The sequence below is a fragment of the Hypoxylon fragiforme genome (genome assembly GCF_022984875.1).
Source record: "Hypoxylon fragiforme strain CBS 206.31 chromosome Unknown GGS25scaffold_9, whole genome shotgun sequence".
Taxonomy (NCBI): domain Eukaryota; kingdom Fungi; phylum Ascomycota; class Sordariomycetes; order Xylariales; family Hypoxylaceae; genus Hypoxylon; species Hypoxylon fragiforme.
The window spans coordinates 2,698,471-2,715,293 of NW_026054764.1; the positions used below are offsets into that span (position 1 = coordinate 2,698,471).

Sequence of the window (16,823 nt, forward strand, 5' to 3'; positions counted from 1 at the left end):
CACATATCGTGTAGAAAACGGAGCCATTGTAATAAATCGTACGACAGAACAACCTTCCTTGAGGTATATAAAACAATGTGCTTGTTCTCTTTGATACAATGCATAGGCTTTAATTGATTTCGTCCCCTTTTGTTAGATTGGGGAGAGGTTGTCAGTCTCCTCTCACGAAAGAACACGATCCCAAGCAAGAGCCTGATTGTCAGTCGACCATAACTTCGAATCAAAACATATGCCAAAAAGGGGCTACAGAACAATAGTATCTGCCCGAGATAGAATAACCTCTCCCCGGCGTAGCCAGCGCTGGGCGCGCCCAACGACACAAATCCGAGGAACGGAAGTATGATATCAAAACGATAAGTAACCAAGGCTTGTAAATTCCTTCCATTGAGGTAATGATAGTAGACTTTCAGTCAAATACCCAAGCAATGAGGATTTTCCAGTCGTTGCGAAGAAAACAAGGTGTCTGTGTAGTGGCTGATGACCAAATTTCCCAGGGCACTACTGCTTGAATGAGATACTTAAATATGGCAAATAAAACAGCAAACAGCGATATAATAACCCTCGTAAAACTCGGGCAAAGAAAGGTGAACCGAGATGATTCAGTAGCTACACTACATCTGTGCCAAATGCTTTATTCCGCATGGCAAGGGGTACTGACTACCTTGTAGGTAGGTAGGTAACCCAACAGGCCTTGTTTTGTATGGCCAACTGCATGAGTAAAGCTCGCGTGAACGACAGCGACGGAAGATTTCTCAAAAAATCCAGAATCGTCCACTCAGAAACTATCTCGTGATACCGAACCAAGTTAACCGGTGCACGCCAAGCCATAGCGATATGCTGTTTCAAATCACATATAGGCCTATTTTCCGCTTGTACTTGCCCCTTTTTGGATGAAACTTCTCATCGGAACATCGACGGACTCTTTTAGATCCATGCCATGTTTATGGTCCCTTCTGCCTGTATTAAAGCCATAGGTAGGATGTTGGGATAAGATTCATAAGCACCACGTGCGTGAAGAGGTCAAGGTGCAACTGGTACACAAGTGCCCGAGTTACGGACGCCTATGATGCTGCATGAAAGCCATCGTTGCATCACCCAGACATCCATCCATCTAACTCTGGTCCGGCAAACAGAAGCAGAATGCGACCCCAAAGCTTCGAAGACTTTAGCGAGACCCTACATGGTAAAAGAGTCCCGCATGTCCCCTACAGCCAACGACATGCATGCTGCAGACAAAATAGAGTAATTGACAGGCCACGGGTAAACCTTCCGAGCCAATCTAGCTCTGATATGATAGTAATAGTTCCCCGAGTTAGAATCAGGAACTCGAAGATTGATAAGAAACTGCTCAAGCATACCGAGATACTCACAAATGGCTTCTTGGCCCACGGCGTGAGTTACTTGATTCTTCTAGACATTCTGCAATAAGATTTGATTGTGGGAGGTTGTTTCCAGTCAGCCTATTTAACGGGCCTAAGCGGACGACACTGTGGTACAGGGAGGAAGGCCGATCAGTTCTACCCCATGTTCTTCTGCATGCCGAGTTGGGTCGTGCCGGGTTTGTGGTCGTGTTGGTCCACGGTATGGCCGATAATCGCGATGAAATAAAAATGTTTCTAGAACACATCTATGCGCCTGGAATCATTGTGTCATACTAAGTACGTGTGCCAAAGCCAAGTCGATCAAGGCAACGGTGCTAACGCGAAGTAACGAGCCATATATATATCCGAGGTCACTAATTCCCCGTGGAAAGCAAAGAGCCTCATTAGTGGTTGGCTTCATTTTGCCAAGTTGGAAGTGCGATAGTGTTGATGTTTCCGAAGTTGCGCCTGCGTTTTGAGAGACGCAATTGATATATGACGGAAATATGGTTGGTATGCCAGGATTCAAATAAATAGAAATGAGGATGAACCTCTAGAGCGAGTTGCGGCATACCCCGTATTATTATTCTTTGGGGCAATAGGGCTATCGCCGAACTGTAAAGAGCTTCTGTTGATAGATTCTAATGAGTTGAAGCCGCGATAGGGCCGTTTGTGAGAATTTCAGAGGTCAACCCGGCAGATATGCCGTATAAGGCTAGGGTGGGTCAGACGGGCCGCCGAGGAGAGTCGGCTTCCAGGCGCGTCGCTCCAAGGCAGATCTCGGTGTGGCTTGCATCGTCGTACGTGTGACTATCAGGTCTATCTTCTGAAGTCGTTTTACCGTCGGCGACGATGGAGGAAACGTACCACTTAATGTGATGCATACCTAATGTAGATATCTAACTAACTACTAACCTAGGTAGATACCTAAGTCAATAATTTCGTCAGACATACTTGGGTACCTACCTAAGGTTAGGTAAGTAGAGTGAGTACCTTGGCTTCTTCAGAGATAAGCGAGAATAACTATGACCCAATGCAATGGTGAGCGCCCGGGAACTCGGGTAAAAGTATTACAACCCTGGAGTTTGCTGATCGACTATTGATCATGCATGTCGAGCACGTCGAGCATGTTTCTACGCAGCCAAGACTTGCGTTCTCGATCAAGTTACCAAACAGAGCTTTGATCAACTGCGTTTGAACCCGGGATTTCTTGTTCTACACACCTAGGTGAAGCTGTATGATATCAGTTGAATTTCAAGACGATCATTCATGAAGTCGTCGATTACCTAGGTACCTAGGTAGGTAACAATCCATATGTCGAACACTACCTCCTCTGTAAGAGCTAGGAACAATGGGGGCCACCCTCATTCCTCCAGGTCTCCCTACCTACCTAGGTTAGTAGGTAGCTACCTAAGCTAAGCATAGCCGGAACCCTTGCCACATAGAAGGTCCGACAAGGTCAACGTGAAAGTGCTTTGGTTGATGGAATGAAATTTCTCCATTGGCGTCGGTGACAGGTTCCTACTAGACCTCATATCTAGATTCTAGGTAAGTATGTACTAGACACCTTTAATGTTATGTATGGGTGCATGCTACCCCAAGAAGGGTTTCCGCATGTTTGTTCTATACCATATTGCGCCGTTGGGGTGCAGCTATTCGCGTAGGTATCGTGTGTCTAAGATGATGGATGTATTTGTTATAAGTAAGAAAAAGAAAGAATTAAATAAAAAAAAAAGATGTAAATTCTGTAATTAAGCAAATAGTGTGATGTAATGCTGAGATGCGATTGGCTCGTCATACTTTTCCCCCCCTTACATTTCCCGATTAGGGTACTTCCGGGCCGTGATGCCGTTGTATCATCCGAGACCCATATTTATGGGTCCCATCAATTGATCTCTTAGCGGGTTCTTTGTTCTATCATTGGTAAATCACCTGGGCACCTTTATTTTATATTTTTTGATACTTTTCAAACTTTCTTTCCAAATACAGATCTTAATGTATCTCGCTATCGATTTCTGAGTTCTGAAGACTCTTCTTTTTATTAGTCTTTTCATACTAACTATGCTGACCTGGATTGAGTGCTGCTTCAAACTTCACGGAAACCCACTATGCTATCAAATGCATACACGTGTACTCTCACATACCATGAATTGGGCTACCTACAGTAGATACTCGAGATCAAGCATACCGACCTACTACAGATTCGGGGTAGCAGAACGGAAGATGCATCCTGGAACGATACATCCAAGATGCCCAGACTACTTACTACAGGATTTGTACCTAGGCATGTGTGTAGCCAGGTGGGTACCTACCTAGTACTCGGTAACCCCAGCTATGCCTACTATAGTAGAGCCTCTCGGCAGCTCGCAGGCCATCTGCCAATATATAGGTAAGTACCAACTATGTCTAGTTACCTACCTCCTAGATACCTACCTAGTACTTTGGCCACCACCCGAACCGGACCTGGATAGAACGTTGTCTCCATGAACAACTTGTTCCGTCCAGGAAGGGCTTATCCACATTAGTGTCTCCGAGACAGCGAGGTTTTCTGATTCGCTCTGAAGTTTGCGCCTTCTTCCGTCGGTATTCTATAGACGGCCAAATTCCCTCAGAATATGGGTGAATGGCGACGTGATAGTGAAAGGTGTTACAAGGTCTCGCGCGAATCAGTGGGTATATATCATGTGATGGAAGAGGACTACGACTGATAAGTTCTCTAGGACCTCATCACCCTAATACACCATCACTCTACCGTGGGATATCGGACTAGGTAGCTGATCAGTGTCGCAGTCGCCAACTCCGCGTCAAAGAGACAGCAGCATGTAACCAGGTCCCATTACACTTGGCTCCTACTCCACACGCTTCTCTTGAGTTCATGATCTGCTAGGATCTAGCCTTGGCCTGCCAGACCGCCTTGCTCGTCAGAAATCGCCTCCCTCGTCCAAATGGATAAGACTTCCCGTAGTGATGACCCCCCACTCTGTTCGTATGAACCTAGAGTAGGCCTAAGTTTCTGTTTCGTCTTTTCCCAAGCAACTGACTGAAACAGCGCTCTCCCGGTCCGTCCTTGCCGATGTGACAATTTCCTAGTTGGGACCAGTAATATAAGTCTTTAAAGACTGGCTTGTCAAGTGACAATGTCGTACCAGGGGTGTTGTTTAGAGCCGGGGATGGAGACATAATGGCTCTCCACACTCCTCACGCCTCGGCGGTTTTGCGGCATTTGCATAATCAAGACTTGATAAAGTCTTGAGAGCATGTTGATCCTTCGAGGGGTTCTTCGACATACTGATGAAGCATATGCTTCAAGAGTTCACCATTGGAAGTACCGCATTCTCCTCCTATGCAAGTCCATCTTGCATAGTACCTATCATTTAAACTCCTATCCCTCCTACTCTACCATACCTATGTGCCGAATCCCATATTGGATATTTGACATATAGCTAGGTACTTTGACTGCGACATCGTACCCACTACCTCCTCATTGATACATAAGTGAGGCCAGCTTAAATTAGGGACCTCACCACGGGACTTAAACTCGGCCTCATATAACACTCGAAAATTCCCCTAACTTTGTGGGGTAAGGGGTTACCTTGGGACTGGGTTCCTCGAGTGGATTTCGCTTCGCCCTGTAAGGCTCTCTTTCGACCGGAAGTCTTTTAGTTATCGTATACCCCTAACCCCTAGCTTGCTATTAAAACTAGGCTTGGTAATCTACAGCCGTCAGAGCTTGTTGATGACCACGTGCAACTACTGTCCACAGAAGAGCTGGTTATAGCAAGTAGAGTGAGCCATTAATCAACAATGGAGCATATCGAGGACGCGCAGTTTGATGGGATAGACCCCAACGCATCTCCCTTTCAGAGCGTCGACAGTAATACAACGCCGAGAACCGAATTCTCCTCACCCAGCAGCCCATTTCCTAAAGTTATTATCCCAACAGATTGTCGGTCTCTTGCAAGGCAGAAGTTGGCTCGTTTAACACTCGAGGAGAAGGTATGCGGCCAGAGAGAATAAGCTTGTTGTAAATTACTAAATTAGCTAGGTATCGCTACTCACAGCGGCAGATTTCTGGAGGACAAAGTCAATACCATCCAAAGGCATACCGGCAATCAAGACGAGCGATGGCCCCAACGGCGCTCGAGGCGGTATTTTTGTGGGAGGCACCAAGGTTTGTTGTGATATCTAAATTTAGAGTCCTATCAATAACCGCTCTTGTGTAGGCCGCCTTGTTTCCATGTGGTATTTCGTTGGCAGCAACATGGAACAAAGATCTCTTGTACACAGTTGGCCAGCACTTGGCTGAGGAGACAAAAGCTAGATCAGCAAACGTCCTCCTTGCTCCTACAGTTTGCATGCATCGTCATCCACTTGGTGGCCGGAACTTTGAGTCTTTCTCAGAAGACCCGCTTCTCACCGGCAAATTGGCGTCGAAATACATCCAAGGGATTCAGTCAAAAGGGGTTGCTGCGACTATCAAGCGTTCGTGTCACCCAATAGCCAATACTCTAAACCATCAACTAACAGTCGCGAAGATTTCGTAGCAAACGAGCAAGAAACCCATCGGCTTACTATTGACTCAGTGATGATGGAGAGGCCACTAAGAGAGTTGTATCTTCGGCCTTTCGAGATTGCAATACGAGAAGCAAATCCTTGGGCCGTCATGTCGTCGTATAATTTAGTCAATGGAGTCCATGCTGATATGAATGCCCACACGCTTAAAGACATTCTTCGAGAGGAATGGGGCTACGATGGGTATGGAACCCTCCTTCAGGCGTTCATGATGCATTACTGACGGCCACGTGCTAGTACCGTCATGTCAGATTGGGGTGGTGTCAACTCAACCGTCGAGTCAATAAGGGCTGGATGCGATGTAGAGTTCCCCTATTCTTCGAAGTGGCGCTTTGAGAAAGCCTTGAAGGCAATCGAAGAAGGTAGGCTTACAATAAAGGACATAGACATTGCGGCGGAGAACGTTTTGACTCTCGTAGAGCGAACAAAGGGGAATGATATGTCCGCTGAGGAGGCCGAGCGGGAAGATGATCGAGAGGAGACGAGAAAGCTAATACGGGAAGTTGGTGCTGAGGGTATAACTTTGTTGAAAAACGAAGGGCAGGTCCTGCCGCTCAATGCAAATACTACCAAAGTCGCAGTCATTGGCCCGAATGCCAATAGAGCTATTGCTGGTGGTGGAGGCAGCGCTAGCTTGAACCCTTACTACAACACTCTCCCGCTCGATAGCATCAGGGTAACTGCGAAGCAGGAGGTCTTGTATGCCCAAGGATGCCATATTCACAAGTGGCTACCGGTCGCATCACCTTTCTGCACCGACAAATCTGGCGCACAGGGAGTTACTATTGAGTGGTTTAGTGGGGATAAATTCCATGGCGATGTCGTGGTCACGCAGAGGAGGATAAATACGGACCTCTTCCTGTGGGATTCGGCGCCGCTAGCACAACTCGGCCCTGAATGGTCGGCTATCGCGACTACATATGTCACGCCCACAGCCACAGGAAAACACACCGTCAGTTTCATGAGCGTTGGTCCAGGGAAGCTTTACGTGAATGGAAAGTTGGCGCTCGATCTTTGGGATTGGACTGAAGAAGGTGAAGCGATGTTCGACGGATCGATCGATTATATGGTCGATATAGAGATGCAGGCTGGAAAGCCTGTGGAGCTGAGAATAGAGATGACGAACGAGCTTCGGCCGGTCGCCAAGCAGAAGGTGTTCAACATGACGCACAAGTACGGTGGCTGTCGCATTGGCTTCAAAGAGGAAGACCAGGTCGATTATCTCCAGCAAGCTGTGGACGCTGCCAGAGAAGCCGACGTTGCTGTCGTTATTGTCGGTCTCGATGCTGAATGGGAATCTGAGGGTTATGACCGAAAGACGATGGATCTTCCCTCTGATGGAAGTCAAGATAGGCTAATCGAAGCTATCGTGAAGGCCAATTCACGAACGATCGTGGTTAACCAGTCCGGCTCACCGGTGACGATGCCTTGGGCTGATAAAGTGCCTGCTATCGTTCAAGCTTGGTACCAAGGTCAAGAAGCTGGCAATGCGCTGGCCGATGTTTTATTTGGGTTGCGAAATCCGAGTGGAAAGCTTCCGGTAAGTGCAAGACCAAGCATCTAATTAATACCAGATTAGCATCGGCTGACCACGTATACGTTATAGGCCACCTTCCCACGCCGGCTGGAAGATACTCCTGCCTATCATAACTGGCCGGGTGAAAACCTTCGTGTCATGTATGGTGAAGGCTTGTATATCGGATATAGACATTACGACCGCAAGAGCATCCCTCCTTTATTCCCCTTCGGTCACGGTCTCTCCTATACGACATTTGAGTACGGGCGCCCTTCGCTTAGCCGCAAATTGATGACAGGATCAGCACCGATCCACCTCATTATGGCGGTAACGAACACCGGTAGCGTAGCCGGATCAGAGACGGTTCAGATATACGTTAGGGACGACAAGTCTCGTCTGCCCCGTCCTGAAAAGGAGTTGGTGGCATTCGAAAAAGTGTTGTTAGGACCGGAAGAGACCAAACACATAATCGTGCCACTAGACAAATATGCGGTGGGATATTATGATGACTCTCTTCCGGGTTGGATTGCGGAAGAGGGCACATTTAAAGTCCTGATAGGGGCATCGGCGACTGACATCAGGTGAGCATGAGCAACGCCCCCTTACCCCTCTCGCTTATTCGCTTAGCACAACCCCTACAAGTAGACTTGCCCATTCTTGTTGATACCGACTGACAACCATCACCCTAGGCATTCGGTTCCGTTCGAGGTCAAAGATTCATTTACCTGGACATTCTAGCTGCACTCTTCATTTTGCCCCTTTCTTCTTACACTACCTCCCCATTTTTCTGTCTAGATATCATGTTGTTTCCAAGCGTACCTATATATATATACCTTTTTGCTTTTCCTTTTGGGGATTCACTCATTTAGCATGCAACGGGAGTATCATAAGTTTGCACATACTTGGGAGCTTTTGGTCGTTTTCTTTTCCCCCTTTTCTTATTATACCTAATATGAAACACGGCGATTAGGTGTGAGCATGATGATATTTATATATTTCCCAGACCATACGGAGATTCCCGCCTGGAGGTTGCTCTTCTCTCCGAGAGGGGGGGCTGGTTTTTAGGCTCGTTGAAGCAAGAGATTTCGGATCATGATGTTGGTACAATCTTTAATAGCCGAAGCTGAAGTTGTATGCATGGAATAAGGTGGCAGCAACTAATCATAAACGAATATATACATGATATCTATTTCTCATTCTTGAGAACTACCAATGTTGATATTGTCGTTTGATTTTATGACTAATTATATTCTCGGATACTTGTAGTAATATTTAGGATTGTGGGAGTAGTAAGAGATATGTACGCAGGTAGTATTTATACTATATGTAGGTACATATAAGTCATCGTATGCTTGGATTAAAGCGTATTCAAAAGTTATGCAGCTAAGGCTGAGTTGCATTTAAGCGTACCTAGTGTATCGTACCTACATACTACTAAGGTTAGGTACTTAGTAGTAGTTATGTAGTACATTAGTGGTACAATACAAGGCAAGTGAGATGGTGGATAAAAATAAGGTTATAGCGTACCAGGCTGCTGCTAGGCTGCTGCTAAGGTGGGTTGGTAGGCTACCTAAGCGGTGGTAACGCCAAGGGTCTCCAGATTATTTTATTTTCTTAGCTTCTACCTTAATATGTGCCTTACCTACCTAGTTACCCTCTTCAATCTTCAAATCTTGACCTGACTTGAATCCCAAAGTCAATTCTACTTCTTAGATCTCCAGGGCTTACTACTTTGGACTGGTCCAGCGAAAGACTAGGTATTACCAGTTATTCCAAATACAAAATACGCCGCTACTACCAACGACAACAGTACAATAGTTACATGCTAATCTAGTATTATACCTGCTTATACCTGCTTACATATCCAGGTATTTACATATGGCTGCCAGCCTCCAACGCCATGGCGCCGCCTTATAGCAACGGCTACAACTACGGCTATCCATCCTCCACATCCTCCTACGATTACGGCTACAGTCTTAGGAATAATGGTGATTTCCAATCTATATGCGACGACATATTTGCCGTAACTAGAACTATGCTACATCGAATGTCAACCTATGCCAACGGGCCCGGACGACGCGCCGCCTGGAACCTAGCTACCAAAGCTGTGCAGCAATTTAAAAGGAATATGACCCGCCGCCGTCTTCTGAGCTTTCCCCATGCACTTTTCGCGCTTTGGATACTCGTCCTGCTCTGGGGAGAAAGATGGATATTCGCAAGTCGAGTGAATAGTTGCGATTGGGACCATTGGGAAAATTGGGTAAGCTTGCGGGTTCTGAGGGAAACCCCCGTTGATCGAGATATTAACAACATATCATAACCACTATAGCCAGCAGGAACAACACCACATCGATTAATATTCGTCGCCGACCCTCAAATCATCGATCCTCATTCTTATCCTGGCCGCCCATGGCCCCTTAACCCCTTAACCATAGCTATAACAGATAACTATATGCGACGATCATATAAACAACTACAAAAAGTACTTCATCCAGACACAGTTTTCTTTTTGGGTGACCTGTTCGACGGCGGGAGAGAATGGAAAACGGCACGAGGAGACTTTGAGGATCCCGACTGGGCAAAAGACCATCGACCAGCATTAGAACAAAAGTACCTGAAGGAGTGGCGCAGAAAGTATGGCGAGGAGTATTGGCTAGAGGAGTATGGCCGATTCGGGAACATATTCTACGATAATTGGGGATTAGGTGGCGTATTCCCAGGCGCAGGACAACGAGGACGCAAGATCATCTCGAGTCTGCCTGGAAACCACGATTTAGGTTTCGGCGCTGAGGTCAAGGTTCCTGCACGGCATCGGTTCAATGCATATTTCGGGGAGACCAACAGAGTTGACGTGATCGGAAACCATACTTTCGTGTCTGTTGACACGCTGTCTCTGAGTGCCGATTCATCTAGCATGAAGGGCCAGGTAGAATTACAGCCGATATATGGACCAGTTCTAGAGTTTTTAAAGGGGGTCAAAGCGACAAAGCGGAGAGCGGTGCAGAAAGAGGTGCGATTCTGGAGGGGCGAGGTGGAAGATTTGACCTTTCAGCAGAAGGTTGAGGATGTCGACACGGCCGATTACACCAACCTACCGACGATGGATAAAGGAGAAAGCGCTCCGGATTTTCCAACTATCCTCTTGACACATGTGCCATTGTATCGAGACCCAGGCACACCTTGCGGTCCCTTACGCGAGCACTGGCCTCCGGCAAAACCACCAAAGGGCCAGACAAGTCCCGTGATTCCGGATCACCGAAATGCCATCAGTGTCTCGGGCGGATATCAGTACCAGAACGTGCTTAACCCAGAGGACTCGGTTAATCTGGTAAAGAGTGTCGGCAATGTGATACATGCGTTTTCCGGCGACGATCATGACTACTGTGAGGTTGTACACCCGCCTGAGCGGGGGAATGTGCGTGAAATCACGGTCAAGAGTATAAGCATGGCCATGGGTGTCCAGATACCGGGGTTCCAGATGGTTTCCTTATACAATCCCATAGACGGTCAGGGGAATCCGATGCCTGGCGCACCGAAGACGACGCTGCAAACGCACCTTTGTCTACTCCCCCAACAGCTCTCTACTTACGTAACGTACGCCGTATTGGGGGCCCTGACCGTCCTAATACTCATAGCACGGGCCTTTCTCGTGCCTGTCCTGAACCTCCAACCGTTTGCCCTGGATCCTATACAGCACCCACCATCCGCTCTCCTCCCTATCTTCAAGGCGAAATCCGAAGGCGAGGATGGCGGTGCGTTCGACGTCAAACCCACCTCCAACACCTCATCGTCCAAGTTCCCCTCCGCGCGCATGTCTTCGACGCGAACGCGCGGGCAGTCTATCTCCAACGCGCTCGGAACCCAGGCCCGAGGCGCCTCGCCGAACGAAAAGACGAAGGGGAAGTGGGGATGGGGTCAGCAAGGCAGGGGCCCGCGGATTGAGATCCGCCGCGACGCGTACTTCGATGAGACGTGGAAGCCGGCGGCGGCGCGATCGAGGGCTAGAGCCGTGGGGAGTAGGATCGAGATTATACTACGCGAGATCTGGACTACAGTCTGGAGGGTTGTGTGGTTGGTGCTAGGGTTCTTTGCTTGGCTTACCTGGAGGGGTTGATGTTGATATCGACTTATCCCCTATCGTCCGCCTATCCTCTATTCTGCTTTTTTTCGACTCAGTTTGCTTGATTAAAGTACCTACCTACCCTAGGTACTTGGCGAATTCCCGGTTATTGCCTACCTACCTATCTAGGTAGGTAATTGACCTGCTCAGTACCTACCCAGGTATTAGAGAAAGATATATGCCTTACCCCTCCAGAGGGTGGGGAAGCAGGCGCTTATCTGGGCTGTCTGTTTGACCAGGCGTGAAAAGGACCAGTACGCATGAATTTACATTCATATCCCCCCTTTCTACCACTGGAACCAGGAGAAGGGTTAATGGATGGGGGAAGAGGAAGGAGAAGGGGTAGTAGAGGTGGAGGTGGAGATGAGGGTGGGGATGGAGACGAAGAAAAGAAATGATGGAAGGTAGAGCTTACAAGCGGGCTCAGAGAGGGGCAGAGATGTAGAGAACAGGGACAGCGAGAAAGAGAGAGGAGCGAGAGAATAACTGCTCTATTAGGTAGCCTACCTAGGTACCTACTGCCTAGTACACATGGGCGGTTGTGATTACAGCTGAGATAGATATCAGCCTGCCTAGGGTGCCTTAGTAGAGTAGCCTACCTACACAGGTACTTAGGGCAGGTTCCAATCCAAGAATTCAAGATTGAGAAGAGTCAACAATGACTTGAGTCGTTTGAACATGAACGTACCATGTAGGTAAACATAACGATTATACTAGGTATAGTACTATGTATGTACTTACCTACCTACCTACCTAGTACACAGTTGTAGATACAACATGCAAGAGACAATCCAAAATATTCTCATACATACCTACATAACTAATATCAGCTTAGACAACCAATCACCCGGCATTAATATAGGTAGTCGGTGTCTTCGTTACCTACATGTGTAGTACACACCTACCTAACCTATCTACGCCAGAAGAAGTGGAACTTAAGTCATCAATAATCCATCTATGTACCTACATACATACCTATAGGTGCCTGCCTGCCTACCAAAACACCATCAACACAGATCGTTCATGTAGCTTCTTCGAGTTCCCGATGAAGCGACCTACATATCATGAACCAACCCCTGCCCCCCCGATTTACACAACTCGCCAAGCCCTGACATACATACCTAGGTACCTAACCTAGTACCTTAGGAACCTACCTAGCCAGCCAACTACAGACCCATTGCTTACGAGAGGGGGGTTTTTCATTTATGTGGCTCACGAGACTTGGATTTATAAACACATGAACACCAATGTGCACATCTCGTCTTACCTCCCGCCAGACACATAGATGATACTAAGCAGTCAGCTACTGACTAGGTATGTGGCATATGGTCTACACACCTCCTACCTACATGTAGGCGGCGGTGAGAATCTTAAGCACATAGGTCATTTAAGAGATCTTGATTTGAACATTTGACTTTTTTTTCATTTCGCTAGGCAGCAACAGATCAATTCGCCCGCTTGCCTGCTTGCTTCTTTCTCGCTTCCTCGCTCGCTCGATACCTATATATTCCAAAATCATGGTACACATGGAGAGCTACATATGTAGGCTAATGATGCGTAGTCTAGTGTAAACCTGCAGACAGCCGAGTCTACAACACCAGTGTAGGCAGTCAGCGCGAACCGAGCCCACAATACTAGGTAGATAGCAGAACTGATGGGTTAATAAGGACGACCTAGTATATAGTAGGTAGGTCCCGTGGTAATAGCGATGCTTCGTAGCCCCTTTTTCTCGAAAGGGGAACATCATGGTAAATCTCTCATCCAGTAATATTTCCTTGAACCGGTAGATTGTTCCCTCCAAGCCATTTCACACACATGCCTTAAATCTCAAGATAAAGCCGTCCGTGGTTGTTGCCGCCGAGACCTTGAAACCCCGCCTATGTTCCCCAAATATAACAATTCCAATTGCGAAGAGCATTCCCACTGCTAGTTCCCGAATAATTTCCAATTGCCGTAAAACTCCGTCGCCGCATTGAACTCCTACGCTGATATATATCCAAGATGACTCCAAAAGAATAAACAGCAAAACCCTGGCACCTCTTTTTTTCTCTCTTCTTCCGGCAAGAGGTAGTAGACAGTCGTGATATGTAGTCGTATCGTGAAAAGGTGGATAAGAATGGAACAGGGTTTAGTAACTAAAATCAACATTTCCCATGCCCATTTGGTGTATTATCTTATCCTCTTCGGATTGGCTCTCGTTGGTGTTCGAGTCTGTATGTATCGTTTGTATACTTTCGGTAGTCGTCGTGGTGGTTCGGGAGGCTGACAATTCGTGTTCGGGTGGTGGTATTCCACTATCGGCAAATCCGTCGTCGCGTAATTGTTGGAAACTCCAACTCGGTTCGAAGTTCTTGCTCTTCCACGCAAAAGCAACGCGCTCGTACATCTCATCAATCTGCTCCAGACTGATCTTGCTAGTCTCGTAAATCATGCCATACACAAATATGGCGGCAAGGACACAGAAAGCACCCCAGACATAAAAGACCTTGGCCCCCATAGCAGCATAACCCGTTCCTTCCTCTACCATAAAAGGAGTACCGTAGGCGATTCCAAAATTCAGTAACCAATTGGATGCCGTCGAGACTGACATCGACTTCGCGCGAATCTTGAGAGGATATATTTCCGAGGTAACAACCCAGGCGACCGGGCCCCACGAAGCTGCGTAAAAGAAGACGAATAGGGAAACAAAAACGATAAGAAGTTTGGCCACTAGGGAGCTCGGAGCATCATTTGCAATCGTAGAGAACACTGCGATAACTAGTTGGCATGCTGCCATGCCGATCGCGCCCACCATCAGTAATTTCCGGCGGCCCCAGGTTTCCACTACGAATAATCCGGGAATCGTGGAGACTACATTGATCACATTCATGACGAGGGAGATCAGGAAAGGATCCGAGACACCGGCGGTGGTGAAGAAGGTGGTTCCGTAGTACATGATGAAGTTGATTCCTGTTAGTTGTTGCAGCATTTGAAGACCGCAACCAGTCAACGTACGTCGGCCGAGGTGAGGTGTCCCAACAAAAAGGTCGCGATACGATGCGGTGCCGAGGGCAAGTTCGTATTCGTGATTCGCTTCGATTTCGGCGAGTTCTTCCATCAGGGCGGGATGGGTGACATCGAGACGGCGAAGACGGCTAAGGGCTAGACCAGCGGCATCCTTATTGCCTTGCTTAATGAGGAATCGAGGAGTTTCGGGTAAGACGAGGAGACCAAGACAAAGCACGCAGGCCCAGGTAAGCTGTAAGCCCATGGGAATTCGATAAGCAGCCGGGCCTTCCATGCTCTGGGTTATGAGGTTGACAATGGACGCCGCCAAGAGTCCAAAGGTAATCGAAAGTTGATATGCGCATACCAATGTGCCGCGAATCCATTTTGGGGCCATCTCGGATTGATATAACGGGACGAGAACGGAGACGGAACCTACACCAACACCGGCAAAGAATCTACGCGATATTATCAACAACCATCAGTCTTCCAACGAAGTAGGGGTGTAGTCATACCTGCCAGCTAATAACATCGGAATGGCATCGGCGCAGACCTGAAATATGACACCGAAACAAAAGACACAGACCGAACCAATAATCGATATCCGACGACCTAACCAGTCACCTAGAGGGGCGGCAAAGAGTGCGCCAACGACAGTTCCGGCACTTAATATGGCGACGATAATAGAAATCTGCGAAGGAGAAAGGGTCTTGTTGCCGCTACTGGACTCGTAGCCGGTATTGAATTGATCCTTAAACGAACCCATAGCGAGGATGCCATTTATCGTCCTTCAAAAAATCAAACAATGTGAATGTTAGCAAAGACCATAGTTTGAGTTTCGTCGGATGATAGGATGAAATATTAAAATTCGCACGAATCAAGAGATAGGATGAGACGTCAAAGTCAAAGTCAAAGTCAAATAGAAAAAAAATGAGGGTGTCGTCGTCGCATTCTTACCCAGTATCGTATCCAAATAGAAGACCACCAGTTGCCACGAACAGGCCGACCATAATGGCCGGGGCGGAAGAACCGGCGACATTATCGGGTTTATGCCAGCCCATGGCGATAGCCATGGTGAAGGTGTCTCGCCGTCAAACCAGCGCTATTAATTAAGGATTCGCGGATATCTGTTTGATGGAAGGGATCGATGATGAGGAAAGTTGTGGTATCCCATTGAATGAGATACCAATATCTGTAGGCCTTTTAGGGATAAGGACTCGCTCGGGAAGACTGTGGTAGTAGTAGTAGTAGTAGTAGTAGTGTAGTAGTGTAGTAGTGTAATAGTGTAATAGTGTGGTGTGGAAATCGATAGGATAGTGGAGTGGTGAGTTGCAGGGTGGAGAATTAAAAATAAAAATAAAAAAAGGGCAGCGAGAGAAAAGCAGGGAAAGGCGGGATGGGGGAGAAGGGAGAGAAAGAACCAGAGAGGGTCCAGGGATTATCAAAAACGAACTTGGTTGGGGGGGAAAGAGAGAAGAGGGACATGAACATTTGGGGGGAAAGTAAAGTCAATGCCTGCTACTGTATGTATTTGATTGATGTAGTTACTACTAGTATTGGATGTATGTATCTACATACATACTACATAGTAAATGGATGGCTTGCTGCAATGGAGTACAAGAATCGGCGTGCAAGGGGCCAAGGAATGGATTCATGTGATTGGTCTATAATCAAAAGTGGGTGTTATTTAAGCGAGTCCAGCGGTAGGGGTTTGCCCATTTAACACATTTAAACACCCCTCCTAGGCACTTAGGGATCTTAGGGATACTGATTCTGAATACCTAGGGTACAATACAATAGGTACATCCAATGCTGAATTTGGATTTCTTATCCTAGCAGACTGGTCCTGCTTTCTTCGTCCTGCAGACTCCTACTGCAGCCTGAACCCGGTTCAGCCAATTGAAGTTAGTGTATAGCTGGGCGGATCCTTGCCAATTGCTGGGCTCTTTCTTGAGCTGAAGCCGTTCTACTATGTACCTAGAGTATGTAATACATTCACACTACATAACTTAGTTAGTTCTAACAGTTTTATAACATGCTCAACTTACCCTAGGTATCTAACCTTAGGTAGTTAGGATGGCTGCTTTGGTTCTGCGGAGCTTCAATGTTCATCGTATGAGAAGGGGCGCTAGAATTAACAAACCAAGCAGCTAAAGGAAGAAAGGTTCATAGTTGGTATTAGGATTGGGGTACAGTCGACTATACTATTATGTAACTTCGTACATACATTACATGCATACATATATACCAATGAACTTCAAGAGTAGTT

At 47.1% G+C, this 16,823-nt stretch overlaps 3 protein-coding genes across 3 annotated transcripts; 2 read left to right on the top strand and 1 right to left on the bottom strand.

Moving 5' to 3' along the window:
* Positions 1–4,855: 4,855 nt before the first annotated feature.
* On the top strand, positions 4,856–8,364 carry GGS25DRAFT_466435 (glycoside hydrolase family 3 protein). The gene is made up of 6 exons (XM_049258969.1): positions 4,856–5,357; positions 5,407–5,532; positions 5,585–5,843; positions 5,897–6,116; positions 6,171–7,473; positions 7,540–8,364. Exons 1-6 carry the CDS (start codon positions 5,166–5,168, stop codon positions 8,032–8,034), a joined length of 2,595 nt encoding a protein of 864 aa, XP_049113465.1. The 5' UTR covers positions 4,856–5,165; the 3' UTR covers positions 8,035–8,364.
* Positions 8,365–9,349: 985 nt separating this feature from the next.
* On the top strand, positions 9,350–11,563 carry GGS25DRAFT_515982 (uncharacterized protein; the record flags this gene model as incomplete). The annotated part of the gene is made up of 2 exons (XM_049263143.1): positions 9,350–9,709; positions 9,779–11,563. 2 exons carry the CDS (start codon positions 9,350–9,352, stop codon positions 11,561–11,563), a joined length of 2,145 nt encoding a protein of 714 aa, XP_049113466.1.
* Positions 11,564–12,970: 1,407 nt separating this feature from the next.
* On the bottom strand, positions 12,971–16,224 carry GGS25DRAFT_508877 (hexose transporter). The gene is made up of 3 exons (XM_049262503.1): positions 15,512–16,224; positions 15,070–15,342; positions 12,971–15,012 (listed from the first exon to the last, which is right to left on the bottom strand). The coding sequence occupies exons 1-3, from the start codon at positions 15,625–15,627 to the stop codon at positions 13,698–13,700; spliced, it is 1,704 nt and encodes a 567-aa protein (XP_049113467.1). The 5' UTR covers positions 15,628–16,224; the 3' UTR covers positions 12,971–13,697.
* Between the last annotated feature and the right edge of the window lie 599 nt (positions 16,225–16,823).

Bases quoted from the DNA above. Each gene is read 5' to 3' on its own strand.
- GGS25DRAFT_508877 (XM_049262503.1), bottom strand. From the start codon at position 15,627: ATGGCTATCGCCATGGGCTGGCATAAACCCGATAATGTCGCCGGTTCT. The intron at 15,343-15,511 runs GTAAGAATGCGA...GATTTTTTGAAG, and splicing joins CTATTTGGATACGATACTGG to GACGATAAATGGCATCCTCG. The intron at 15,013-15,069 runs GTATGACTACAC...AATATCGCGTAG, and splicing joins CCGATGTTATTAGCTGGCAG to ATTCTTTGCCGGTGTTGGTG.
- GGS25DRAFT_466435 (XM_049258969.1), top strand. From the start codon at position 5,166: ATGGAGCATATCGAGGACGCGCAGTTTGATGGGATAGACCCCAACGCA. The intron at 5,844-5,896 runs GTTCGTGTCACC...ACAGTCGCGAAG, and splicing joins GGTTGCTGCGACTATCAAGC to ATTTCGTAGCAAACGAGCAA. The intron at 6,117-6,170 runs GTATGGAACCCT...GCCACGTGCTAG, and splicing joins GAGGAATGGGGCTACGATGG to TACCGTCATGTCAGATTGGG.